This window comes from Polyergus mexicanus, unplaced genomic scaffold (assembly GCF_030449975.1).
Source record: "Polyergus mexicanus isolate NDT 795.1 unplaced genomic scaffold, iyPolMexi1.0 SCAF_6, whole genome shotgun sequence".
NCBI classification, from domain to species: Eukaryota; Metazoa; Arthropoda; class Insecta; order Hymenoptera; family Formicidae; genus Polyergus; species Polyergus mexicanus.
The window spans coordinates 796,143-824,084 of record NW_027223326.1 but is presented as its reverse complement, the minus strand read 5'-3'; the positions used below and the strand labels follow the sequence as shown (position 1 = coordinate 824,084).

Below are 27,942 nucleotides of genomic sequence, written 5' to 3'. Positions count from 1 at the left end.
TATAATAATATTTTTTCTTGTCTCTCTCTTTATATTTAATATCTTCTTATTTTTCTTTGCAGTCGACCAGACGCATCCTTTATGTGGTTTCTCAATCCGCTAAAGTCTATCAAATACATAGTTTGGCACAATTACAAATGGGCTATTTTGAAGGCTATAGTCGCAATCGGTTTGATTCTACTTATGCTCTTATTCTTTTACGCAATACCAGGTTATTCCGTGAAAAAGATCTTAGGAGCTTAAATGCTACTCGTCGCAATGTATAATTGCTATTTTCGGTATGTAGAGAACAGTTTTTGATGATTTGAAGGTATATATAATCGTATTGCTATATGATTACGTTTCACAAAATCAACATAAATTAATATATGTTATTGAATTAATTTCTTCAATTTTTTTTAAATGATATTGATTTATTTGATTAAGATTAAAATTATTTTATATCAGCGATCAAATAAATGGAGATTCGATTTTATAAATGGATCTCAGTAGGGTTAATGAATATAGGATATTTCTCTGAGCTGATTTATATAAAAACCGTAATTGAGAAATACCTGCTTTGTATAACAAAATATCAGAGTGAACAAAATATTTTTCGAAAAAGTAGAAATTGTTTATCCCACTTGCATTGTTTCATATTATAATTTTCATAGGGTAGCAGAGATTATTTGTTACGTAAAGTGTATCGCTGTAGATGATTTTAATAACGTATACTTTGTCTCTGTACGAGTTGTGCAATGATGTAGTTTATCATAGTTAAAGGAAAAAAATCGTTCCGATTATCAGTTCATAATGGACCAAAATAACACCAGAATAGTTGCAAACTAGAATTACATTGTAAATAATTCATGCGCACAGTGTAACAACAGTGGAAAACGAAAAAATAGTGTAATAGAATAGTGACTTGTACAAAATAATCTATTTTTACTCGTAATGTTCTGTCATAGTGATGATCGTGTTTCGCGGGCGAAAACACATAAGAATCAGCCGACTATTCTCCATTCATCAGCAGATTGCTCATTATACATTAAGGAAGAAATATAATATGTGTGTAAAAAGGGATAAAAATAAAAAATCTGAAAGACGTAAAACAATAAATTATTTTATTGTTCTGTAGATAACGCTGAAAACTTATTAGCTACAAGCGGCGTATCATTTTCCTCGCTCGACGATTCCGTTGAACCATTATTCGTTGTATCTCGAGAAGATTTTTGTTCTTGCTTTTCGTTGTAGGTTTCTTCGTCTTCGGAAGATATATATTCAATTTGTGTATCGCGATCATTTCCTTGATTTCTAGCTTGAATCCATTTTACTATTTCAACATCTGTATGATTTTCCCATTTTTCTGGAAACAAAATTCATTAAAAAATGTACGTCATTTATTCCAAATATAATTTTTCAAGTATGTGTATGTGTGTGTATCTCTTTCATAATTTTTAAATTATGAAAGTATTTGCAATATTTTACTGAATATATTTTTTATGAAGTTATTTATATTTTAACGAATAAAAAAGAGAATGAAGGAAGAGTAATACCTTTATCAACAATCCAATTTGGCGGATATATATACAAACAAATCTTTCCTTCTAACGCCATTCGCAACAACGAATTTGCCGCTCTATATGTGTCTAATCTAGCCGCTCGGGCCGTCATAAAATCCCTTTTGATAGCCCAACCATCGCAGATGTCCATAGCGGACCATGTATCATCATTCTCTGGATGAGAAATCCTTAAAAGTTTCGGCAGATCCATCCTTTCAGCCAGAAACTTTATTGTCGTGTACGGTTCTCTGACTTGAGCGATCGGAAAAGAGCCCATTAGTATCTGCAACTGTTTTGGTACAGTTGAGGGAAAGACTAAACCAGGGCAATCACATAAGCACACGGTCTTCGTAAGATATATAGTTTGAAAATGTTTGGTGTGGCCGGGTGTGCGAGACACGCTTACGACTTTTTTACCTGCAAAATAAATAGATATCAGAGAAATTCATACTAACATCTCACATTTACTAGCAAATATAATTGTTTGATGCCCAAGTTTGTCTGCTATTATGAATCTCAATACGATTTTATTTCTCTGGCTTAGAATTAAAAATAATCACATTTAATATAGAACATAAGTATTTTTAAAAAACTGTTGATTATAGATTGAAAAATCTTGCATACCCATCAATGCATTCATTAAGGACGACTTTCCAACGTTTGGTGTTCCAATACATCCAATGGTTAGAATTCCATTTTTATATTTTTCGTGTTTAAAATAAGTAGTATCCTCCTTCTGTATTGTTACATTATCTTTATGGTCAATGTCATCTAGATCGTACTCCGAGTGCATTTCCTCCTGAATCTTCTCATGCCAGGAACTTAAATCGACCTTGTCCCTGACAATGTTTTTACAAGCCTCCAATAACTTTTGCGCTCCTTCCGCGGCCATCCGTAATTTTCCCTTACGACGTCTTTTCTTTATACCCTCCTCGTTGTTCGTATTACCACGGAGATTGTAAGTAGGATACGAAGTAAACATTAAAATATGTAATTTTGGATATTGACTGCGAAAATATTCCTTCCAAGCTACTACCAAGGCTGGAGGCGCTAGATCAACCTTGTTTAGTACCAAAATCATATCTTTTTGCAGGTCGTTCGTCACATAATGGTACAAATATGGAGGAAACATCAGAACAGTATATCGAATATCAACAATGATCAACAGAACATCCGACATCTCTAAGACTCTCCATAATTGTCGCCAGGTTTCTAAATTCAGTTCAAAGTAACTCAAGTTACCTAATTTTTCCATGCTCTTTAAGTATTCCTAAATATAAAGAATTATTAGGTAAAAATAAATTCAACATAAGCTAGGATTTTGTTTAACACAGATTCGCAACTGCATACTGTGAAATATCTCTGTTCTCTTATATCTAATTGCTCTCTCGTCATATTAAAATCCCATAGAGGCCTCTTTGGTATATCAATCCCAGGTGGAAAATAATTGTCGGAAATTTCTTGATCTTTGAGGCTTACAGGCTCGATACTTCTTAAGGCTTGTTCCTTGCGTTTTCGCAATTCCTCATTGGTTTCTTGAAAGAATTGTAATGCATATCTATTCCTTGAAGATTTATCTCTTGGTTGTCTATTTATCTTTTGTACTTGTTTCCCACACTCTGCATTGCTCGCGTTGCTAGAGCACTCATCTTCATTATCATCTTGATTTGTTGATAATATATAAATATACGTACTGTGATTTTACATATTTCACAGTAATAATCATAAATAGTTATCGCTATGATAAGAATCGCAGATGTAAAATATGGTAAGTGATTTTATAATTAAAATATAATTTACTAAAAGCAAGATATGTGCAAGAAAAAATATATTTCACTAATATATTTTCTAATAAAATTATAAAGTAATATATTTAGTAATATAATTTTATATTTTAATCTCAAAAACAAATTTCTGTTATCTTTAAATTTACAAAAATTACAAATTTGTGTAAACATATATGAAACATATATAAAAAGAGAGATAAAAAAATGTGTCAGAATATTCGTAATATTCGTACATTTTATAGATAACATCTTCAAAATAATAAAACCGTTATATATCGAGATCTATTATTCTAAACCTTCCAAATGCCATCAAGTCTTTAATTAAGATATTGATATATATACCGAGCCAAATTCGTTGTCGTTGTTTTTTAACCTGCATTTGCAGCTTCTTGGCCTTTCCACTGAACGGAGTTTTTCGCCTTCCTTGAGGCATGTTTCCGCAATTTCTTTACTTCTGTCTCAAGTACTCAACTCGGGTTCTAAATATCAATCGAATATAATCGATTATGATTTATTTATCAATTTATTAGTCTTGACTATAAAATCAAGATCAAAGCCACAACAAGCCACAATACTATGCCCAGATTGCCCAGTATTATATTACTTGCGGCACTGCGAACTGTCACTTCGGTAAAAAAGTAGATGCCTATCAGCTGATCGTCAGCTGGTACAGCAGCTAACTGAATAATCCACTTTAGAGTCGGTGGAACTACATGGCCGATGCCACGGTAAAATGGCCGATTAATGATGTTTTGTCATTCTAATTGTATATTACGGACAGCGATAATAAGTTTTATTATTAAACTATTTTTATGTGCATGATAAATGAAATAAATTTTCTTAAATAAATTTTCTTAATAATATTTTTCCTAATTTTTAAATATGTGTAGAAGATATTTGTATAATAAATTCTTCTTTTTCACTTTCTTCTTATTCTTGGGACAAAAGCATTATAAATATCAAACATTTTAAGTAATATGGTTTTAAATTATATAGCTTTTTATTATTAACTAATTTCTTATTAATTATATTATTTAAATAATTTTTTTATTTATAAATTTAGTTGGATGCACTAGTGCGCACTAATGTGTACACATTAAAAGCTATTATATACAAATTTATATAAGCATAAGTAATTAAAACAATAAGTTAATTAATACTACAAAAGTCTTTTGAAAATAAGCACATAATAATAAATACGCTCCGCTTAACGCTATTTCGCGGAGATTAATGTTCGAAGAATAAGATTCTTCGCGCTTTCTTGTCACCTAACGTTTTGAAGCGAAAATAGTGTCTAATGGAGTATACCTATCGATTATACAAAAATTTTTATAAAATTTTTATATTTCTTATATTTTTGGACGTAATTTTATTTTTTATTAATAAGATTTTTGCGAATGAAATGACCGATCGAAAGACGCGATATTATTCGGATAAATTTCAATTAAATACAAACATCTAAAAATTAGATAAAAATTTGTTTCCTTATCTAAATAAAAATTATCCGAATTACATCGTGTTTTTTTATGTCAGTTTAATTGCAAAAATCTCATTAATACATTAAAATTATTTTTAAACCGATAAAATACAAGTAAGAATTTGTCTCAAAATAAGAATGGAAATGATAGAAATCGAAATTATAAATTATTGTTTTGTTGCGATTTTTACGAATAATAACTATTTTTCTATCGATACCTAAAATAAAAATATTTTCTCTTATGCTTTAACAATCTTTCAATTATTTAAATATAATCCGGATGGAAAACGCGCAATCAAACAATCGAATTGTAGGATTGAATAATCAGCATTACGAAAGGCTTCATGATACATGAATCATTTAATAAAAAAATTAATCTATATTTTAAAATATTTTTATACATTAATATTCCGCGTATATATATGATATAACACACAAAATATTACAACGAATTATCAATAACATGGTATTTGGCCTTGGCGGCGTAAACATTAGCGCTTATTATCATTTGCACGGTGACAGTCGAACAGTAATGTAGTATATATATTTTATAGTACATAAAATATTTCGGCAGCGAATTAGGATAATACCTAACATGGTATATAGCCTTGGCGGCGTAAACATTGGCGCGCGTAAACATTGTTTATGTATACGGTTTTGTTATCATTTATACAAGGATACTTGAATAGAATTGTAGTGGGGCGAGACGCTCAAATTCCTTTCTTACATATTATCATTCGCGCGGCGACACTCGAGCAATAAAGTAGCGGTGCGTCGTCGGTGCTGTCATCGTGCCGCGGACGGCTTTCGCGTCGCGTGTCAACACAGCATTGCCACGAGTCGCACAATGGCTCATATGGGTGAGTATTTATTATTTATATTCTGTTTGATAAAAATCGCATACCCGCATTAATTCGGTTTAATTATTTAAATGAATTAAACAAAAGAAAATTAAAAAGAAAGACTTTTACATAAATCCGATAATATATTTTTAGTATTAGAAAAAACAATTCATTTAGAATTTATAAAATTATTATCGTTCGCATCGGATATAAAATTTGGCATGTAAAATAATAATTTTTTTGAAATTAATTATATTTTAAGCTCTGCTATAATTTGAATTTTATATTTGTATGTTACAGACAACGTAGCTTCAAGACCAACAACTCCGCTGTTGCGCATCAGTGCCGGTGAGTGACAAACTTTTATTTAATTTTTAAAGTAACGGATTCGTAGAGATTGTAGATGTAAATAGTAAATTGTAGATTGTAGATAAATCCGTTACTTTTAAATGGATGAGATAAAACGGATCAAGTTGAATAACTTTTAATAAGTTCCTTTGATATACATTGCATCTATTGCGAAAGTAAATTAAAGTCTAAATTAAAGAAGGAAGATTATAGAAACATTTGTTTCTAATTTGTTGATTTTAAACGATTTATTAAATAAAGAACGCTAGTAATTTTATCAATTATATTATTTTATAATTTATTACGTGTGATGGCGACTTATTTTTATAACGCGCCAATCTTATAGCTCATCCATATCGTAGAATTTGTTTGTAGACATTGTTCTTAAACTTTGTTTTAACTGATATAAGAGAGACCAAATGAACAATCAATTAAATTACCTGTAATATAATAATAAATGGCATATAAATGTTGTGTAAATTAATTTTATTTTATTATAAATTATACATTATTATATATTATTATATAAATTAATATTATATATTGATATTATATATATTATATTATTATATATAAATTATATATAATTATATAAATTTTGATCAAATTTATATATTTATCATAATTTGTCATAAGTTTTTCATGAAAATTTTGATTGATAACTTGGCTTTGTCTCAGTTAAAATAAAGTTAACGTTTACGTCAAAAGAAGGAGTTTATCTCCTTACAAGCGCAAGAAAAATCTTGCGCTTATTCGCCGGCGATAAAAGGAGTGCGTATCACCTTTTTTGATCTCTGGATTAGAGATCGATCCAGAAAGTGGCCAGGAGCAACGGAAGGTAGGTCCAACTGGCCCGAAAAATATAGGCTACGCAAAATAGGCGGCCAATACTGGCCAAAATGCGTAGCGAGAGGTATATAAGGTATAAGATATGGTTAAGGTACGCGATTAGGACACGCGATTAGGGCACGCGGTTAGGGTACGTGATTAAATCAGAGACACATTCTCCAAATCTCAGATTTCTGCTAATTCAGCCAGTAAGTAGGATTGTTAGGGCTATAGGAACCATTAAAACATTAAAGAGAAAACTATAAAACATTATAATAATAATATTCAATTTAAATTTATTTTCAGGAAAATTAAAAAAAAATTAATATTATAAAATATTATATTATTTGCATCATAAAATATTTGTATAAATTGAATATATTTGATATTGATAGCATCATCAATTTGTAAATTACATAATTATAATTGTATTTTAATTATAATGTAATATTAAAATTATAATTGTATTATATAAAATATGTATTATAATTGTATGTAAATTATATAAAATATGTATTCTTTTGTAAATTACACGAAAAATTACCAAAAAAATACGTACAGTGACAATATATAGAAATTCTAACACACATAAATTTAACGATATGTGTTTTCATACCAAAGAGTCGTTGATAAAATCGGAAATTAAAAATATCGAATAAGAGTGCGAAGATTCGATGTTAAACTAACGGTTAAATATTAGTTTCTCGTTCACAAAACTTAACGATTGTTCTCAAATTGATATTGCAGAATCGCGAATAAATTAATAGAAATTTTATGATTTATTTTCAATTGATTGATGTATTTACGAATTCCGTATCGCAATCAAATATTCGTTAAATAAATTAATATTGTAAATTATACTGCGAAAACACCATATTTTTTCCGCGTTTTTTCCGTTCTTTCGCGATTGCTGTCCCTCTCGTCAGGTGAACGTTAATAAAGTTGTTCGGTTCGTACCGGCAAGTAGTCGAAAAACGATCTTTATCGTGAAGAATTATTTCTTGTTAATTTTTGTAAGATCCATCCGCGATGTCTAGTTCGGTGATTTGTTGAAAATTGGGAATTTTCGTTGCAGGATTGGAATTAATCCTAGGTTTTCCTGGCGATTCCTGAAAGTAATGGTTTCGGTAGTAACACAATGATGAGCGTCACACGCTTCTTTTAAGTCGAATGAAAAAATTAATTTAAACAATATATATTTTTTTAGAAGAAAAATATATTTCCTTCTCTTCATTAAAAAGTGTTCTTCTACCATTCTTCTATCATAGTATTATTATTATTGTTTTTATGAAAAAGGAAGACTTAATAGTAGATTTAAACATGGATATAGCTATTATGTATAGATTTATATATTTTTAGTTACTTCTAATTGCTATCGGTTGTCCATTTTCGTTGACTTTTTTGATAAAAAAATGATGGTTACGAACAAATATATTTTAATAATTAACTATTAATTAATATATTTTTTGGTTTTTGTTGAGCAACTATTTCTAGGCACATGGGATATTAACATTAGTTTTTAGTTTCTTTTAAGAAACTATTTGCAGATACTGGACATCCCGCTACTCTAGGACATTAATCTTGGATTAATGTTTTTGGATATATATGTACTATTCTATATATAATTAATATACATGCACAAATGAGTATATTATTCCAAAAAAATTTTTATGCTTCTTTGAATATTATTTTATATACGAAATTATATATATGAATATAACGTAAAATGTGTGACATTCGTATAAAATGGCGTATTGGAAAATAAATCGGGCGGTGGATGCTATATCACAGATCTCGAATGTCTGTCGAAATATCTTTGTATGTAAAAAATGATAGTGATTACATCGCGCGCTCGTATGTGTATGTGGGGATCTCGGTTATTATAGAAATTACGCGTATCGCAATCGAATATTACGAATATCGTCGGTTTATTTATTTGTCGTGTTTGCTCGCAATTTTTAAATCACAATTTATCTTATAATTTAATCGTTGATTTCCATCGAAGCTTTGTCTATATTTTTGCATTTTGAATATTTGAATAACTTTAAAAGTCCGTGCAAAATGTACCAGTAGTATAAGTACTTTCTTCTAGAATTAAAAACGATTAATGACCCTTTGGTCGCGAGTCTTTACATTTATAAAATTTATAAAGCTTCACAATTGTATGTTGATTATTAAAATTAAATATCGCGTAATTAATCGTTGCTAGAAACTTATCTATTCTGAAAATTTTTAATAAATTTTTTATTATACGCATATTTTGGACATTTTCGTGTAATTCCATGTAATAAATTATTTTGTATTTAGATCTCTGATACTTATCGTTAAATCAATCATTCTCTTAAAAAATTTCTTTTCTGCAGAAAATAACAGTCTTTCATGATTTATCAGACAGAAGAAAAATGAGCGTATGATTTTACAATTGCCAATTATTATTACCGCCTATCTCGATAGGCAGTAGTTTCAAGAGATCTAAAGTCGTCAGATTGTGACGTAGGATTAAAATGGGAAAAATTTAAATTTAAATTAAAAAATTCTGAATTCTGAGATTTTAAACGATTTCTACGCGTGCGCGAGCTCCATCGGTATGATGTCCAGTTATTTCCAGTAACTTATTCCTGAATCCTTACTTCTTGAGTAATCTCGAATCTTAAGTCTTGTTCAGTTTTATTCTTTATCATTTTAGTCTTGCTAAATAAGAAATTGAGTTTCCAATGTCGGTTGATACATTCGAAAACGAACAGGAGAAGGTACGGTTTTTATCTTATTATCAATTATATTTTATAAAGTACGATTTAAATCGGTTTCTGTCACATGTTGAATGCACATCTTTGCATTATTGCTTATTCATCATTGTATTTGTTACTTTTGGATTTTTTTTTTTTTTTTTTTTTTTTTTGTAAATGAGGCATGAACTTTTTTACTATATTTATCGTCAGTTTATATCGAGCAAAGAAAATATCAAGTATATTCAGAATTTTAAGTAACCTATAAAGTAATAAAAAAATGATTTAAAATAAATTATTTACGACGCTTGTTCTTTTTAAACTTTATTTTTATACGTTAAAAAAACATCCATTACAATTATAGAAAATTTGAGCTATATATTATCTTCTGGTTCTTGTAATTATTATTGCATTTTGATATTATAACCGATAAATCGTGAATTTTTTCTGTTAAATTCAATTAAATTTCAATTCATGGCTGTACAATAAGTAGGATTTTTAAATAATTATAGTAAATATTTTTGTTTAAGATGGACGAGAATATAATATCGCAAGGAGGAACACAAGCTGATTTTATTCGCGAGGAATTAAATTTTAACATCGATGCTGAAGATCCTGTAACAAAAGTTTCTTTAAATGATCATTCTGTGGGTGATTGTGTAGATATAATTGGTAATGGTCAGTTGAAAAAGACAGTTATAAAAAAGGGTGAAAATGGAACACGACCAAACACAGGTGATATATGTACATTAAACATTACTGGTAAACTTGAGGACAATAAAATAGTGGAAGAATATGAAAATCTTGTGATACAGTTAGGAGACTTGGAAGTGATACAGGTATCATATATATTATTATTATTATTTGTCAATATTTGGTTTGTAATACAATATTGACATATATGTTACAGGGATTAGACTTAGCAATTGTATTGATGGATATAGGTGAAGTTGCCGAGATTGTAATTGATCCTAGATTTGCTTATGGCAAGCAAGGAAAAAAACCTATACCTCCTGATGCCACTATTATATACACAGTTGAACTAAAAGCAGCAGAGTTAGAGCCTGAGATAGAAAAATTAAGCATTAGCCAAAGAAGAGAAATAAGGTAATAATCTTGCTTATAAATTATGTAATGGAAGTTATTTTTGTAGATTAAATACTTTAAGGACAAAACTTGGTGATCTGTTTAACTTTCTTATTGGCATAATGTTTGAATTTATTTTTCTAAAGTAATAAGAAACGTGAGCGTGGAAATTGGTGGTTTGTTCGGGATGAGTTGCCTTTTGCATTACAATGTTATCGGAAAGCATTGGAATATTTGTCATCGACAAAAAGTGGTACGAATCAAAATGAGGAAGAAGAGTCATTTAGTGATACTGAATTGCAAATTTTATTAGAGGATCGTATAAAAGTGCACAATAATTTAGCAGCTGCATTAATTAAAACAGAAGCCTACGATTCAGCTTTAGAAAATGTGGAACATGTTTTGAGGTGTCAACCACAAAATGTGAAAGCATTATTTAGGAAAGGTAATGCAAGAGTCTTAATCTTATATTTACTATATTTATTTAGTTTTTTTTTAAATTGTATTTATTCTTGATTTATGTTTTACATATATGAAAAATTCAAATAAGTATATGTATTGTACGTATTATAGGAACAATATTGAGACTCAAAGGTGAATATGCAAAAGCTTATGCAATCTTCACTGAAATGCAAAAATTAAATCCAGACATGAAGATATGTAACACAGAATTAATGACCTTAAAAGATAAAATCGCGAAAGATGCAAAAAAAGAAAAGTACTTATACCGTAAAATGTTAGGTGTAACTGAAGATATCAAAAATTCGTCAAAGAATGTGAAAGCGGACAATAAAAGTAAAAAGAAGTTTGCTAAGGGAGTTTTATGGACGCTGGCTGGAGCAGCATCTGCTGTTGTAATCAGCATATTTATACATAGATTTACTTCGTGAAAAAGAAAAAAAGAAACAAATAAAGACATCAGTTAATATGATTAAAAATAATGTTGAATTCTTTGTGTTTAAGGAAACAGAGTCTCTATGGGATTTAAGTATGTAGTATCATAATTTTTTTTTTTTTTTTAAAGAAAAACCAACCAAAATTATGGATAATATGTGATAAAAATTAATAAAGACAAATTATAGATAATATGTAATGAAAAATGTCAAATTTTTTGTTTATTTAAAGAAACAGAATAATGCTTGATCTGTAATTATATGTATTCTTTATTTTTAAATACTTATAACTATAATATATATATAATTAATATAAACATATTTTTAATGAATAAAGACAAAAAAATATTTGGTCCCTCTTCTGATCATATCATTTATGAAAACTATTTACATTTACATTGTAAATATTTAATCATTAGGTACGCGTGAGATGTTTTATAAAGTGCTTGTGATACATGGTTTAAATAGAAACACATTTATATTCTGTATATTACGATTTTATAATACATAATTAAAATTTACAAAATGTAGTTTTCTTTAATTTCAATATGCTGTTAAAGGAAAAAATGGACAATACAGTTGTATATACAATTGTGTTATGTATGTATCATATTTCTTTTAATCTTGATTCATGCATTGAAGTTAGATTAAATTCTGTTTTCGACTTTACATAATCTTCACTCATATTCTAATATACAAAATTAAAATAATTATTTTTATATACTTTTTTTTCAAGTAACAAATGTGAAGTAGTGAAAATAGAAAGGGGACTCAATTTAGCTTGGCTAAATAGAGAAATTATTTATATGAAATTCATATTAAAAAATTGCTGAAAATTAAATTTCATGTTGAGATATGTTTTCTCTTTTATATATTTTAAAACTAATCTCATATATACATAAATAAAATCGTTTAATACATATTACTATAAAATTAAATAAAAAATATTTAATGTCACACCATGCACACATATTTTTACATACTTTATTTTTTGCTCTTATAAAATAAGAAAAGATAAAACAGATAATATATATACATTTTAAATTAAATTTATACATACATATACATACATAAATACATACATACATACATATATATACATACATACATACATACATACATATATATATATATATATATATATATATATATATATATATATATATATATATATACATACATACATACATATTATATATATATATAATAACAGCTTTAAAAATACGATTAAAAGGTTTTTTATTTTATGAGATGTAATAAGATCTTTTCTATTTTCAGATTTTCTTTCCTATTTTCTTGTTTCAGAGAATACATATTCTTATACATCTTCAAAAATAGGAGTTTTCTATCTAATGTTAGATTAAACAAACTTGTAACATAAAAAAATATATTGTATAAAATTTAATAACATTTTTGATATTAACAAAAGAAGTCATAATATTTTTGCATTAGGGTTCAATAAAATGTAATATTGTATATTTGAAATTTGAGCAAATGCAACTGTATATTTAAAATATACGTACAGCTCTTCTTTTTTGCTTTAAATATTAAGAAACGGTGAAAATTCATTTGTTAAATAATTTTCTATTGTTTCCATCTTACCACTACTGTTTATAAGCGAGAACGAACCTTCGATATTTTCTAATAATACTTCGGATACTTCCGAATAATTTGTATTGTCCTCCGATATGTTTGTACAATACATTTGATCGGTACTTAAAAGACTATTATGAAATTCTATATCTTGATAATCTGGTAAATTCAATATTTCACTGCAATTTGTTCCAAATTGATCAATGAGCTCATCGGTAGGTAAAACTTCTGGATCAGTGACTTCTACAGTAAGCACTTGTCCCGTATTTATATCTACTAATGAAAGAACCTGTGGAATAGAATCGATAACAGAAAAATTCGTTAGTTCTAGCGATAGACCTGAGCATTCACAGTTTTTTTCAGAATTTGATAGTGGCTGTACTTTCAATGGTGAATCAACATTTATAACTTGCGTATCTATATTTGTAATTGAGCAATCTTTCTTTCTGCTTTTTACAATTGATCCACACTCTTTTTCACTTTTCACTTTATTACAGTCTAGTTTGTTTGGTTTTTCTGGCACTGGCACAAGATGACCATCTTCTGTTTTCATGAGCTTTGCCACCTGCATTCATAACTATAATTGTGTTTGATATATATGGATAAATATATGGAGATTATTTTGAAAAAAGCATTACCTTTTTCTTTTTTTTCAGTATAATTCTATGACAGGTTTCCATGTGACGAGTGAGATGATGGGAGCGTTTAAACGCGGTGCTGCATTGCATACAGACAAACGGCCGATGTTGTTCGTGCGACAATTTATGCCTTTTAAGTAAACTGTTTCTCTTGAACGCTTTGCCGCACACTTCGCAAATAAATTGTCGCTCTTTACTATGAATATAAAGTACATGATCTTTAAGAATACTGATACTGGTAAACGTCTTGCCGCAATGCTCGCACACGACGTTTCGCTCTTCTATGTGCAGCTGTTTATGCCTATCTAGATCTGTTCTTCTGGCACACTGAAATGTACATTCATATATATTACATACGAATCGCTTTTCACCTTTATGAATACGCCTGATGTGTTGATCCAGAGCTCTTTGCGTGATTAATTTTTTCAAACAGAATGTACATGAAAATATAGCTCGTATAGGAGTGTCCCTATTAATTTTACTTAGATGTAATGTAGATTTCAAATGCCGAAAATAGTCGTCCCTCTTGATAAATGTATGTCTGCATTTGTCACAAAAATATGGACCTGTAACATAAAATTAAGATTCATTCAGATAAATGATGAGAGAAGATTGATTTTTTATTTTAATATTTAAAATTTTTTTTTAATATTTACCACCATTATTTATCGATTCTGACTTGTTTAACTTTGGTACATGAATTGCCTTAAAGTGCTCATGTGCCTTCTTTTTTGATGCAAAACTGACATTACAATTAGGACATTTATAATTATTATGATTCTGAATATGGGACAAATATGTCTGTTTGATACTAAATGTTTGCAAACATTGTTGGCATTTAAATTGTCTCATTTTACAGTGATTTTCTTCGTGCTCTTTCTTATCTATATCTGCATTTATCATTTCTCCGCATTCAGAACAGACTTTACCACTTTGATAGTTATGTTTTGCTCTATGACGATTCAAGAGAGCACGTTTAGGGAAACTTTTGGGACATGCATCACACAAATAAGCATGCCTGATCACTTTTTCTCCATGTGCACGGAATAAGTGAACTTCCAGATGCTTCCGTCTAGCAAATTTTTCATCACAATGAGAGCAATTATTTTTCTGATGACCTTCCAAGTGACGATCCAAATGTCTTTTATATCTAAATGTCATTAGACACTGTTCACACTTTTGAACTTGTTCATTTCCATCTGATAATTCCAGAGGAGGATTATCAATCTTAATTCCATGTTTCCTTGATGTGACATTTTGATTTATACAATTATTATCTTCATTTATATTAGGATGTATATTTCCATTATTATTTTCTATGTAAAGTTTGGTGGAATAATTATAATTCTCTATTATTGGCTTTTTTTCTAAACATTGAGTTGTTAGATTTTTGTTAAATGTATAAGATTCATTCTTATTAACAGTTATTATATCATTTGATTCTTTATTTAAATTACATGAAAAGGTATTGCACTCTAGATTCACTGTATTAAAATTTTGAATTGGGTATGAAATATTAACATCTGATGACTTTTTCTGCCTTATTTCTTTGCTTTTTGTACAAGTTTTAGATTCTTCGGCATTTTGTAAGTTTTCAATTTTCATAAAATGAAAATCAATGTTATTCAAATTAACATCATCCAAGTTGTCTTGTAAACCAATATCTGTAGTATTCATGGTATTCTGTAGTACCCCAGAATCTTTATTTTCGAGATTACTGATGCATTTTTCCAAATAATCATAGTTCCGAATTTCGCAATTCTCCATACATATGTTTGGTATAGCGTTTAAAGTCGAATAATCCTAAAGGGCAGATAATATATAATATAAAAGTTGTCGAGTATAATATATAAGTTGTCAAAGTCAATAAGTTATATGTAACACAAAATAGCCATAATGTAATCTTCCATGTAAAAATAAACTCCGTATGTATATCTTACCTGATTGTCAAACAAATGTAGCGTCATCATTTAGAACTATAAAGTTTCGACAATTGACAAGATTTTAAATATTTGCATAAGAATATAATTGTGTGTCATATTATCAAGCATAACAAAAAATGTTATGTTTTTATTTGTTAATTTTTTCCAAAGAATTATGTTCTCTTGATATTATTCATGAAAACATTTGTAAAGTAATTTCATTTTTGGCTCGTACCTTAAAATATACGTATCATATGTTGTGCGTTATTATAAAGAAAAAGATATTCAAATTGTCAATATATACTGTAAATACACATATTGCATCTGGAGCTTATCAAAAAATACTTTGATAATTTGACTATTTTATCCACAGGGAAAAATGTTACATAATAAAATTAATGATAGATGGCACCACTAACATCTTTCATCCCCGCGTGAGGCGCAGAGATTAATTTGAAAATGTTTGAATAAAAAATTTAATTACATAAATAAAAGAAGATTAGATAAATATATATATATATATAATTGTATATGTTTATAGTTATTAAAATTTGTCTTAACATTCTAATTTTAGCACATCCATATGTTGTATAGTTTAAATATAGGGAGTGAAAAAATTAGATCTTTGATCAGTGATCGGAAGAACGTTAGTATTTGAATTTGCAGTCGTGTTCAGATCGTGGTTAGGTGAAGACGTGCTCCGTACTTTGCAGATTTAATATTTTACTTTTTCGTTATAATTTTGAAGATACAACGAGCATATTACATCTAAAAGGTATATTGCGTATTCACGAATCGCTATAAAAAGTAGAGATCTAAAAGTATTATTGACATAGAAAGAATTGTATTTTATATGTTTATGGATTCGATCAAACCAAAGGCAGCGCTACAACCGTTGAATTTTACTCCTTTCGATTTCTATCAGATTATTTTAATTTTTACGAAAACCAAATAAAAAATGAAAATATGAAAGGTATAATTGTCATTCTCAAAATCGAACAATATTTTTATATATTTGTATGATTTAAATATTTAAATATATATATATATATATATATATATATATATATTAGTCTAATTTTTATTGATTCTCCTTTCTTTTTACAGAATTGCTTGTCTGACCAATTGTCTATCGGAGAGTCACAAAAAACAACAAGATGGTAAGTACGAAAATATATATTTTAAAGAAAAAATATTGCCAATTTTGTGGACTGGAATAATATAAATTCGTGAGAGAATATCGATCATATATGAACGCATATTCGAGGAGAAAACACTTGATAGCCAGAAGGAGTGACAGAGAAATATATTCAGTTTATTTCATATGCACCATCATGTATTTCACATTTAGTTATTAGAACTCTTTTTTTAAGTATTGTAATTTTGAACGATACATTTACATATACGTCATACACATAAAGTTTTACGTTGGGATTAATTCTTACGACAGAGGTACTTTCGACTCAAGACCAAGTGGCCAAATTTCCCTTAAAACCTGTGATAGCTCGTACATATGTATGTATCTATTCGTTACCACATCATGTTCTGTGTTTTGCGAACATGCGTTCGAACTTCCTTACAAGGCAAAGAGTCTTACAGACTATGATATGTATTTTTTGTGTGCAGTTCATAACATTTCAACCGTTTCCTTAGCCCGACTAAGAGAAAAGAGATATTCTCACAGCAGAAACAGAGATTTTCGATAAAATGTATATATAAAGTTATATAATATCAAGCACATACACACACACACACATATTTATGGAATAATATAAACCATAATATATATAAAATATTTTCAGACAATTGTGATATAATGGGTGCGTGGAGACACAACCGTTGAGCAGCAATCGAACGTGATTGGTTCTTACTTCTAGAATCAACAAATCAACGCCGAGTGTTGACAAGACGATGCTTAACAGTTTTGTTTCTTGAACGCGCCCATTGTTTTGCGTCTAAAGAGAAGATATAATACAAACGCATATATATATCGCAAAAATAATTATAAGTTTAATATCTATTTAGAATTTTTGTTTTATATTTACACGTAATAATAAAAGTTAATTTTAAGAAATGTTTTTAGAATATTTATTATTGATTTTATTCACACAATGGAAATTTGAGATCGTGTTATACATAATTAGATAGAGATAAATTTATGAGTAAAAATTTTTGGAAGTTTGAAATACATTTATTATCATTATTTCTTAAAAAATGTTATAGATTATGACGATAAGATTATATGAAATAAGATGTCATATATATATATGCATACATATAAATAATAATTAAAATTGATTATATATATACAACATAATCGACTGTCGATTCATAGTTGCAAATAATTTTACATTCATAATTTCAGAACAACAATTCCAGAGGAAAAAAATCGATAAAAGCGCTCGAAATATTCGAACATTATATGCGATATAATAGAACGAATATGTGTGTGTATATGTGTGGGTTTGTGTATATATGTTATTTTATAGATATATATATATATATACGCCTCGAGAAAATATACGAATATTGTGTAAATATATAGAGCTTAGATATATATATATGGATCAAAGATAAAAATATAATTTCAATAAGGTAATATATATATATATTTATATCTCGTAGTTAACATTCATATTTAGAACTCTCTTAAATGCATTAGGCATTTCGCATGATATGTTTTGAGTTTCCTTACACAGGTAGATTAACGCTTTGGGAAGTACTCGAGAATTCTAGTAGATAATTGATTGATAATATCAATCAGAGATTCTCTTTAAGGGACTCTCTTGGCGATCACATAGCATCGCCAGTCGCGTGAAAAGCGAGGATTTGCTGAGAGTTTTTCCTTCTCAACAATAAGACAGATATGACAGGTACTCTACGCATACTGGGATTAGAGCATTGTTGTTGTTGTTATTTGCTATTGTTGTTGTTGTTGTATGCGAACGTGATTTCAAAGAACGCTTAACACTGCGTCCCCCACGATTATGCTTAAAACATCGTGCAATCGATCTTTCAAACGATTATTATTTAACATTGCGCTTTTTCAAACGATGTTATAACGATTAATATTATAACAAATTTCCATCGAATAATATTTCACATAGCCACAGACTATATATATATATTATGTATTTAGTATTACGATTTCATTAATATTAGTACAGCTAGTAGAGCGATTTCCACGAGATTATTACGCGATAGAGCGATTTCCGCGATTAATACTGAACAGAGGAATTTCCGCGATCTTCTTTTTAATAGTTTCCTTTCTTTAAATATTCATTCGGGATTTTCATTTTTTAAACGAACAATATGCACACTTATATTGTTTTTACTAAGAGTTAACGTTTCTTTCTTTGTTTTATCATATATATATATATATATATATATATTTATATATCTAACACTATATATCTCCGAATATAAGCTAGCAAAGCAAAACTTCTCCCTCTTTGATATGTATCTTTTACAGTGTAATCCTCCTAGATTTTAAAATGTCTCGTTTTGCAACTCCACGATACGATTTACATTACGAATACATATACATACCGATAGAGTATGTGTGTGCGTGAAGTTCTTTTTGGAGAGGAGAATAAGGATAAATGTGTCCGATATAGTCGAGTAAACGTCTAAATACGATTTTTAAGGGTAAACTTGAAACATTGACCGAATTACAAGATATTTTGCGCCTTTTTCAGCTCTTCCCCCTGTAGAAAATACTTCTCCGCCATTGAGACTGTCGGAACGACACTTCGCGTTTCGTTCGCTAGATAATCGTTTGTAAAATGAGAAAAAAAAGAGAACGAATATTTCTCGATCTGTGCGTTTGAATAATTAGCAGGCCGTTCAATAGCGAATTTATAGGTAACGAGATTTTTTAGTATCCGTTAAAAAGACTCAATTGGCTTCATGGATTCTCAAATTGTTCTGCTAATTTATAACTCTCATTTATTTTATATACTTGGAATGTTCATTTTTTTTAGCAATACGATCGCTATATGTTTTCAAAATTGAAAATATAATTTCCTTATAAATATGTTATTTCCAATCGTGTATATTTGTTTTTATTTGAACCTTAAATTCGCTATTGTATTTCTCTTGTTACATCCTGCAAGACTGGCTGGCATCCGCGGACTCGTTGGGATCTCACGATCGTCAACTAAAAATATAAGTCACGACTTGCAATTCATTGACAATAGTTCCATTCCTTTTAGCTGCATTTTATCCATTTTGTTATTCTGTCAAATATTTGTTTGACAATTTATTGTGACAATATTTTATACATGAAATGACACAGAAGTTCAAAAAATTTTCACAAAACAAAACGCTTCAAGATATAGAATTAGTTTTGGAATTGTTCACGATATCTTTTACATATTTATTTTGTCATGTATTTAACATAATATACGTTAATGAAGAAGCGCATGGAAATTAGCTTTTTCTTTTTTTTTTTTGTTATATAGAGGAACTATTTTAAAATCATATAGAATGTGTATACAAAATTTAGAAAATAGAGAAAATTATTTCTGTGTCAATATGCGTCATTTATATTTTTGAAATATATTCTAAAATAAATTTTAACTTTGCGACACGTCTCATGCAACGAAATAAACGTGTATAAAAATGCAGCTAAAAAGTCCGATCCGATGCATCGTGTAACTTGAACAACATTATCGTTCGCGATATCGATATTGAAATTTCTTCGTTGAGAAAAACTTCATTTGCGATGCAATAACATCGTTGTATCAGCAGTCGTTGAAGACACATATATCATTTTATTTCGGAATTTTCGAAACATAAATTTCGATCAACCCACATTCTGTACATTAGAATGTAATAAGAATATCGTTGATTAACAGAATAAAACAGTCAATATTGACACCGCGACGATAATGAAGACTCTTCACTTCTTCGTTTGTGCACACCTCTCTCTCTCTCTCTCTCTCTCTCTCTCTCTCTCTCTCTCTCTCTCTCTCTCTCTCTCTCTCTCTCTCTTTACTCTCATTTATTATATTCTTATCTCTATAACCACATATGATTTATATCACGGACAATTAAGTAATTTACTAATCTCTTATTATAATCCAAAAGGAAAGCTCAACCGGTAGATAAATCATCTAATGGAACTTCTCTCGAACGTCCCGTATATACTTTACTTCTAATCATTCTTTCTTAACACAACTATGCTAGCGTGTCTCTTATTCCTAGAGAGACCTACGAGACGGGTTAGTATGATATGTGTTATAGGTGTTTTCAGTCGCTCTATATACTCGAAAAAGAAACAACCCCCAAGTAACATCTTCCCGAGTAACATTTAGTTCTTTTTATTTTCGCCGCATGAATTTTTTACGCTACTGTCATACTTCCTAATGTATCGTTGGCGTAGAGGAGAGTCGGGTCTATAGGAAGGAGATCGAGATAATGTCGAGTCGACAAACTTAGATCTAGGTATCATCTCACAACGACTAAAGGAGGATTTGATTTTTTTTTTTTTTTTGTAACTTATCTTATATTGTATACGTCACCTCCGTCACGTATTGCCAAGTACGACGAACGTTTAGGCGAACGGCATCCGCTTGAATAGACGATTGCCCTGTCCAGTGATTCGTTTCTCTCCAGAGGTGTACTGGATCGCGGACTTTATTTGATCCGTTGCTACCGGACCGATACAGACTAGAGGGTCCTTGAAGTACGAGCAAACCTGTCGAAAGATTTTTTAATTATTAAGAGAGATTATTTGAAAATGTGGTACCAAGAAAAATTTTATTTTTAGTAGGCTTTAATGAATCAATGTAATAAGATATTTATATTTTATTTTACATACACAAAGAAAATCGAGGATGATTACGTAAATATTAAAACGATATTCTTTTTTATAGACAACGATTTTCGAAAAGCTCCGCTAATCATCTATTAAGAATAGTAAATTTTTTGGATAATATTTTTAATCATGTTTTACAATTCAAACAATAGATATATTTTCTATTACCTTCCTAGGAGTTTGCCGGTGTCGTCTTTGTAATTGACAGCATAGTCCACGACTGATGTCGCACTCGCTTGACATAACGCACTCCTCATCTGTAACAAATACATTATTTATTGATGAAATTTATTTATAATCTTACGCGGCATTATTTTTTTTTTATATTAGGTGTACAACTTTGCTTCCGCCGTTTTCCTATAGATGGCTTTAGCGGTAAGTAGTGGTCGAAATAAATAGATCATAGACGTCATGCGATAAACTTGGGCATCTGTCAACACAACCCCATAGAAACATTAGTCGATTTGTGTCTGCGTCATAAAGTTATTCTCGATTGAAAATGTCAGTTTACGAGCCAAATTCTCGTTATTTGCGGGAGGTTTTAATTTTCAGCTTCAATATGAAGAAATCTGCGGCCTGAGGCTCATCGAATGCTCTCAAATATTTATGGTGAAGCCGCTATTAGCGAAAGAACGTGTCGTGAGTGGTTTGAACGCTTCAAGAACGGTGATTTTCACGTCGAAGACCGGCATAGCGGTGGAAGAGAGAAGGTTTTCGAGGATGCAGAATTGGAGGCATTACTTAATGAAGACTCGAGTCAAAGTCAAAAATAATTGGCACGATCATTGGGAGTGACTCAACAAGCAATTTACAATAAAGCCTCGAATTTCGGGAAAAAAACGGCGGAAGCAAAGTTGTAATAACCTAATATATATTTTGCAAATATAAAATATGCTTGTGAACGCACTGTATAATTTGTTCGATGTGGTCGGCGGTTGACACGATTTCGTTTCTCGTCCAGATATTTCGGCGCACATTAAGCCGGTTTCGCAATCGCTATCCCGTCTGCAGAGCTCGCCTTGTTTCATGCCAAAATCGTAGACACATGTTCCAGTAACTGGAATATCATGCTCATGATTATTTTTATCGATAATATGAGATATCGTATGAGAAATAATATCTTTATTATTTTTGATTATATTCTAGAAAATCTGATTAATTTTTTACGAATTATTAGAAATTTTTATTAACATTATCTTTATTTACCTCCATCGAAATTCACGCAAATGGAACCTGAACAACAGTGATCATTATACACGCATTTTCTGTCATAGCAAGGTTCTTCCGTAGGTTCGATTCCCTCTCCATATATACCGCTATATCCTTCCTGAGAAGAAGGAAAGCTTTATTTAAAATATATCTTTTTTATGATTTTTTAAATATCTTATTTAGAATTGTAAATATTCAAGACCAAATATTAAAATCGCATTTTCTATGAAATATTTTATTATTCTTTATTATTTATTTATAATATATATATATATATATTGTGATATTTATTAAAAATTGAAAGAGAGATAGTAAAAAAAAATGTATTCCATCTTGTATTAATGTTTATTGAATGTAAGATGTCCTAAAAATTCAGGTAGAAAAGAGAAACTCGATTCGATATTTATCGAGAATTCTATAAATTAAAATTAATAATAATAATTGAATAATATTAAATACGGATAAGTAGTTAAGAATTTTGTATGCAAGATCCAAATGTTGCAACGTAATCTGCGAGTAGCTTTTTTTTCGCTGATTCTTGTTTACGTAATCATCAATTTCGAGGTCGTATTACTATCGTATTATTCACTCATATTTGTATAATTTCATATAATGAATGTTTATTATGCGATGCGTTTTTCCTCCACAGAGAAGTCGAATATGATTTAAATGATAAATACTCGACTCGTTCACGAATTTATTTACATATAAACTTGTTTGATTGAATACTTTGCACATTGTTCAAATAATTACACATTGATAGCAAAACAATTATAAATCGATTTTAATATAATAATTCTGCGTTTATTAATAAGAGGAATCTCGTTAGCACGGACTTGTTAATTATGCGACGAAGGAGATTATCTTATGTAAATAAGTAAACATAAATGGTGCGATATGCGCGGATATTCTGGAGCTCTCGAATATAACCGAGGAACGGTTATAGTTTTATTTATTTATCACTAGTTGAAACGCAGTAAAAGTTTTTACAGTAGCAGTAATTTCGCACGTATCGCGCTGCGAGGGTAGGTAATCCCATCCAATCTCCGGATCGCAATCTTGAAGTTAATTCGCAGATGAAGAAAAATGGGAAATAAACGGGGCCACAGGAGAGTTCTTCTTGCAAGTTTATGCAAGTGCAAGTGCACGCGGATAGAAAATGAAAAATCGATCGTACGTGACCCATACTACGTGTTACTAATTAAATCAAATGATAGGATGTATAATTGACGTCTGAAAAAATCAAAAGGAGTCTAGAGTTCTAAATTTTTTATCTCCAACGTTAAAATATAACGTTTAAAATATATCTAAAGATTCTCTCTTTAAAATTTGTCTCTCTTCTAAACGTATAGTTTAAACAAAGAAGAAAAATTAAAGATCTTTTACTGTTTCTTTTTTTTTTTTTATCATTTTTTGGCCGATCCGGAAATCTGGACTTTTATCTTTGACGTTTAAACGTTATAGAGAAAAGTCCAAAAAAATCATCTGATTTTTCAAATATTTTTTAAATATATTTTCAACGTTGAAAATAAAAATCTAGAGAACCTTTCAGATTTTCTTTTAAATTTTGTCGATTTTAATAAAAAAAAAAAAAAAAACCAGATTTAAAGAATGTTTAAAAGATTAATTCGAAAGACTTTACGAAACATATTTTAAATGTTTTTAAGACGAATACAGAAAAATCGCGCGGGGTAATTTCTTATAAGAAAGATACGCAATTTCTAGTAATACCTGTAATAGCCCAGGACGATTTAGGTAGCCCCCGTGACCGCCGTAGCCGAGATTAGAGAGCATCTCAGGACTAAAACGGTTAAAGAGACCACCCCATGCCTCGACACCGATGTATGCCGTGTTTGCTACAAGCACTAGCGTTATCGCCGCACATACCTTCATATTGTTGGAGATGTACTAATCTTCGGGTACTCTATAATTATTCGAGAGAGAGATAGAGAGAGAGAGAATGTTCATTACGTTAAATCTTTGAATTGAATATATTAAAGATTTGCGGTATAATTAAACATTATTAAAAAATGAATCTTAACTTAGCGTGACAAATCTTATTTGAGATTTATTTCTTAATTTATGAGATTTTACATAAGAAAGAATTTTATCTTTTTATTATCTACTTTTTTTGGCTTGTCTGAAAATACAACTAATTACGAAATACATTAGCAGTAGTATAGCAATCTAAAATTAGATTTGCTTAGAAGATTCTACATGATTGCATTTGCGATGCGATGATCAGTCCAGCGATTAAGAATTTTAATTATATAATATAATATCTTTAGAATAAAATGTGTAGTATAACTTTTAGATTAAATACTTTTGAAATTATTTTAATAACAGAATATCCGAATTGAAATCGGGCGAGAAAACAGATTCGTTAATCCGTTTGAATTGAAAGAAATTTTGCACGATCATCTCTTCTTCTTCTACTTCTTACGAACATATTTTATTTTTGTTTATCCCTGATTGTTTTTGCTGTAAGCAGTGATCCGTAAGACGCGGCTAGCCGTTAACATCGAACCCCCTTTTTACGTTAGTTTATCATATCAGATGTCGATGATGCGACGCTATCTTTTCGCGATTGCTAATACGCGGTTTTTATAACATAAAAGCGACAAGAGCACTCTTCGTGCAATTCATCGACGTCATTGTTATTTGAATTTTCGATTTACTGTTGATGGGATATCGCGGCTTAGATGTTGCGTGTAATTTTGTGCTGCAATGTTAATTAAATAATTAATATTTAAATACGAGAACAATCGATTGCACTTATTCAATATTCAAAATGATAATCATAACATGACATTATTTAATAAATATATATGCATGATTGTTTCATACGTTTTATCATAGAACAGAAAATTAAATGCTCCGATATTAAATTGCTTGTAAAAGATTGAAAAATATAACAAGTTTCTTTCATATTCTGGTCAAGGACAAATTACAATTTATGATAGCCTCGTGTAAGATACGAGTCATGCTGTGTATGTGTGTGTGTGTGTGTGTGTGGATCAATCCTAACAATAACTTTGATCGATTAATCTTCTTACTTTTTTCTTCTATCTTGTTTCTTTTTCATCTGCAAATGAAATTTTTTCATAGCATTTATACACGCTATTTAATCGGGTTGTAGATAAAACAGTAATCAATGAATTTAATATAAATTTTATTAAACTTTCAGGTTTTTAAATGGGCTAAATCATCTTTTGTGTCAAACTAATTAGGTTGTATAGATATAGAAATATTTTCAAATTCTATTTTAACTTTGATTCCATAAGACAATTAATTGAACCCTATTTGTTATTATACTCTATTTTTTTGTTATATCTTAATACTATGGTAATTGTGTATGCTTTATTCATGAAAGATGAGTTGAGGAGATTTTAACGTCAAGGACAACTTTTGGGGAGCGTATAGAGTATACTATGGCGAAACACGACGTTTAACAGTATCATAACATTCTAAACGTTTAAAGCACTCTTTTTATTATTGAATTTAAGCCAATTATAATTTACTTACAACACGTTCTTGCACCCTCAGCTCGTCTGGGACGCCTTGCACCTCGGCCAGGCAGGATCGGCTACCACTCGATAGATTGATTCCGCACAGGATCAACAAGTCTTCGATGGAGTATACTGGAGGACTGAGTCCGTGCCGTGCTTGCTTCGGCAATCTATACTTCTACGTCGTTCCGGTTGCCGTCAGACGGGCGCATATACCCGGTGGCGCATGCGCAACCCTCCGCCGGCCTGTCTTCTTCCTCTTTTTTTTTTCGCGCCACCCGATCACGACCTACGTGACATTTTGTTCATTCAGATCTTCAGCTTCCTATCTATCGAGCAGCTCGAGATAGAAGGCCGAAGGAGCTACTTGAACGGATCGATCCCAACCACTCGAAGCTACTTGTATTTTAGCTACTTGAGTCGTGTTGTATGTGCGTGTCTGCTTCTTTATTATAAATAAAATTTGTATAGATATTTAATGCAAAAAGAAAACAAATTCCAATTATTTTTTTTAATGTAGTACTTTTTTGTTGGCTTTACAAGGAAACTTTCAAAGCTTTAAGTTATGTCGAAAAATCACATGGATTAAACGCAATTTTTTTTAACCTATAGCATATGGAAAAACTGTATAGTATATGGAATCGTCTTCACAATACCTTCCAGGATATCTTTTTGCCGGTAAATACAATTTAAGAAACGCAATGTTCTGTGACATTCGCGAAAGAACGAGCATTCGGATCTGCGAAAGGTCAAAGATAATGGAGGTAAATTCGTTTGTTGCAAACTTTTTTTTCTAAAGACAGCTTTTTTGTATGTCGCCGGATTTTGTTCAAGCTCGTCATGATATTTATTTTAGGATGCGTTCCTCGATAAGCGCGAGAGAGTGTTGTATCTCTTTTGTGTCTCAGGACCTAAAGTTCTCATCGTTCAACGGGCTTATCTTTGCTCGCTTCAGCTCGTGCTCTTTCCGCCACCGGCGTAGTTTCGTTCTCTCTTGGCCGTATTGATCCAAGGTATCCTGATGTGCCCGCCGGGCGGCTCGCTTCTGCTCCATATACTCGCTCGCGAACCCCCGCGCACTTTCTCACACATATACTGAATAGTGACGAAGCAAAAACGACCGCGATACGCTGCCTACCGTTGTTCAGTTCTTTTCAGCCTGAGCCGATAGTTTATTGATAGAGAGATTTGAATTTTTCATGAGAAATATTTTGAGGTTGTAGGTGGTTCAAGATTTTTTCCTCAAATGAGCTGGTTTTGAAATATGAAATAATTTTCAAGTTTATTTAAGTCTTTGATTAAAACAGTAATATAATTGTTTTCTTATATTGAGAGAAAACGTATATAAGGAAAGTTTATATTTAAAAATACTTGATATAATTTCTTATTTTTTATTATATTAGTTTTTTATAAACTTATAACAATAATCTTAATTTATCCTATCTCTAAACACGGAGAAATAATTAAAAAGTCTAATTATGATAATTAAAAATTATATAATAATTTTCTGTATGCAATATGTATTTTCTTAAATTTACACATTGCATTCAATAATATATAAAATAATTATATAAAGAGTGTGAATTTTTATTAAATTATATTTATTTCGATATGAAGTATGTTTTATTTCTTGTGTATTTTCTTTCATTTATAAATTGATGGACCAATTTGGTAGACTTGATCGTCTTTTATCGATATTTATTTTACGTATCATTCTGCCCC

The 27,942-nt window shown here is 29.9% G+C and overlaps 6 protein-coding genes across 17 annotated transcripts in view; 3 read left to right on the top strand and 3 right to left on the bottom strand.

The window, feature by feature from the left end:
* LOC138934414 (otoferlin) overlaps positions 1–1,082 on the top strand; it is a 34,559-nt gene extending 33,477 nt beyond the window's left edge. For all 5 annotated transcript variants that reach the window (XM_070298120.1, XM_070298119.1, XM_070298117.1 and 2 more), the window contains one exon: positions 63–1,082. In XM_070298120.1, coding sequence (XP_070154221.1) covers positions 63–243 — 181 coding nt within the window. In that variant the 3' untranslated portion in view covers positions 244–1,082. The remainder of the gene's footprint in view (positions 1–62) is intronic.
* A 4-nt stretch (positions 1,083–1,086) lies between these two features.
* Positions 1,087–3,933, bottom strand: Ns4 (Nucleostemin 4). Its single transcript, XM_070298121.1, has 5 exons — positions 3,671–3,933; positions 2,892–3,202; positions 2,166–2,811; positions 1,536–1,958; positions 1,087–1,345 (listed from the first exon to the last, which is right to left on the bottom strand). Exons 1-5 carry the CDS (start codon positions 3,759–3,761, stop codon positions 1,104–1,106), a joined length of 1,713 nt encoding a protein of 570 aa, XP_070154222.1. The 5' UTR covers positions 3,762–3,933; the 3' UTR covers positions 1,087–1,103.
* A 2,030-nt stretch (positions 3,934–5,963) lies between these two features.
* LOC138934416 (peptidyl-prolyl cis-trans isomerase FKBP8) lies at positions 5,964–12,006 on the top strand. 2 transcript variants are annotated; one of them, XM_070298123.1, is made up of 6 exons: positions 5,964–5,995; positions 9,510–9,573; positions 10,080–10,388; positions 10,460–10,656; positions 10,782–11,080; positions 11,209–12,000. In XM_070298123.1, the coding sequence occupies exons 2-6, from the start codon at positions 9,538–9,540 to the stop codon at positions 11,523–11,525; spliced, it is 1,158 nt and encodes a 385-aa protein (XP_070154224.1). In that variant the 5' UTR covers positions 5,964–5,995; positions 9,510–9,537; the 3' UTR covers positions 11,526–12,000. The 2 variants fall into 2 exon arrangements, with proteins under 2 accessions (XP_070154224.1, XP_070154225.1); XM_070298124.1 differs by lacking the exons at positions 5,964–5,995; positions 9,510–9,573 and adding an exon at positions 9,746–9,818 and having other exon boundaries at positions 11,209–12,006.
* An 830-nt stretch (positions 12,007–12,836) lies between these two features.
* On the bottom strand, positions 12,837–15,971 carry LOC138933967 (zinc finger protein 737). 2 transcript variants are annotated; one of them, XM_070297277.1, is made up of 5 exons: positions 15,917–15,971; positions 15,700–15,735; positions 14,416–15,562; positions 13,760–14,325; positions 12,837–13,686 (listed from the first exon to the last, which is right to left on the bottom strand). In XM_070297277.1, exons 2-5 carry the CDS (start codon positions 15,727–15,729, stop codon positions 13,069–13,071), a joined length of 2,361 nt encoding a protein of 786 aa, XP_070153378.1. In that variant the 5' UTR covers positions 15,730–15,735; positions 15,917–15,971; the 3' UTR covers positions 12,837–13,068. The 2 variants fall into 2 exon arrangements, with proteins under 2 accessions (XP_070153378.1, XP_070153379.1); XM_070297278.1 differs by lacking the exon at positions 15,917–15,971 and having other exon boundaries at positions 12,837–13,410; positions 13,504–13,686; positions 15,700–15,892.
* Positions 15,972–16,803: 832 nt separating this feature from the next.
* The window catches only part of LOC138933819 (neuropeptide Y-like), a 90,540-nt gene continuing 79,401 nt past the window's right edge, over positions 16,804–27,942 (top strand). Inside the window, exon 1 of one of the 3 annotated variants that reach the window (XM_070296838.1) lies at positions 16,804–16,841. The gene's annotated coding sequence lies outside the window, so the exon portion shown is untranslated. Of the gene's footprint in view, positions 16,842–26,548; positions 26,652–27,942 lie in introns of those variants that run through there. The other 2 variants (XM_070296840.1, XM_070296837.1) reach the window with 2 other exon arrangements.
* Positions 16,976–26,327, bottom strand: Spab (space blanket). 4 transcript variants are annotated; one of them, XM_070296836.1, is made up of 7 exons: positions 26,237–26,327; positions 24,443–24,635; positions 22,709–22,829; positions 22,410–22,559; positions 21,671–21,759; positions 21,207–21,382; positions 16,976–19,840 (listed from the first exon to the last, which is right to left on the bottom strand). In XM_070296836.1, the coding sequence occupies exons 2-6, from the start codon at positions 24,602–24,604 to the stop codon at positions 21,239–21,241; spliced, it is 666 nt and encodes a 221-aa protein (XP_070152937.1). In that variant the 5' UTR covers positions 24,605–24,635; positions 26,237–26,327; the 3' UTR covers positions 16,976–19,840; positions 21,207–21,238. The 4 variants fall into 4 exon arrangements, with proteins under 4 accessions (XP_070152937.1, XP_070152936.1, XP_070152934.1 ...); XM_070296835.1 differs by adding an exon at positions 25,768–25,796 and having other exon boundaries at positions 16,976–21,382; positions 26,237–26,315; XM_070296833.1 differs by having other exon boundaries at positions 16,976–21,382.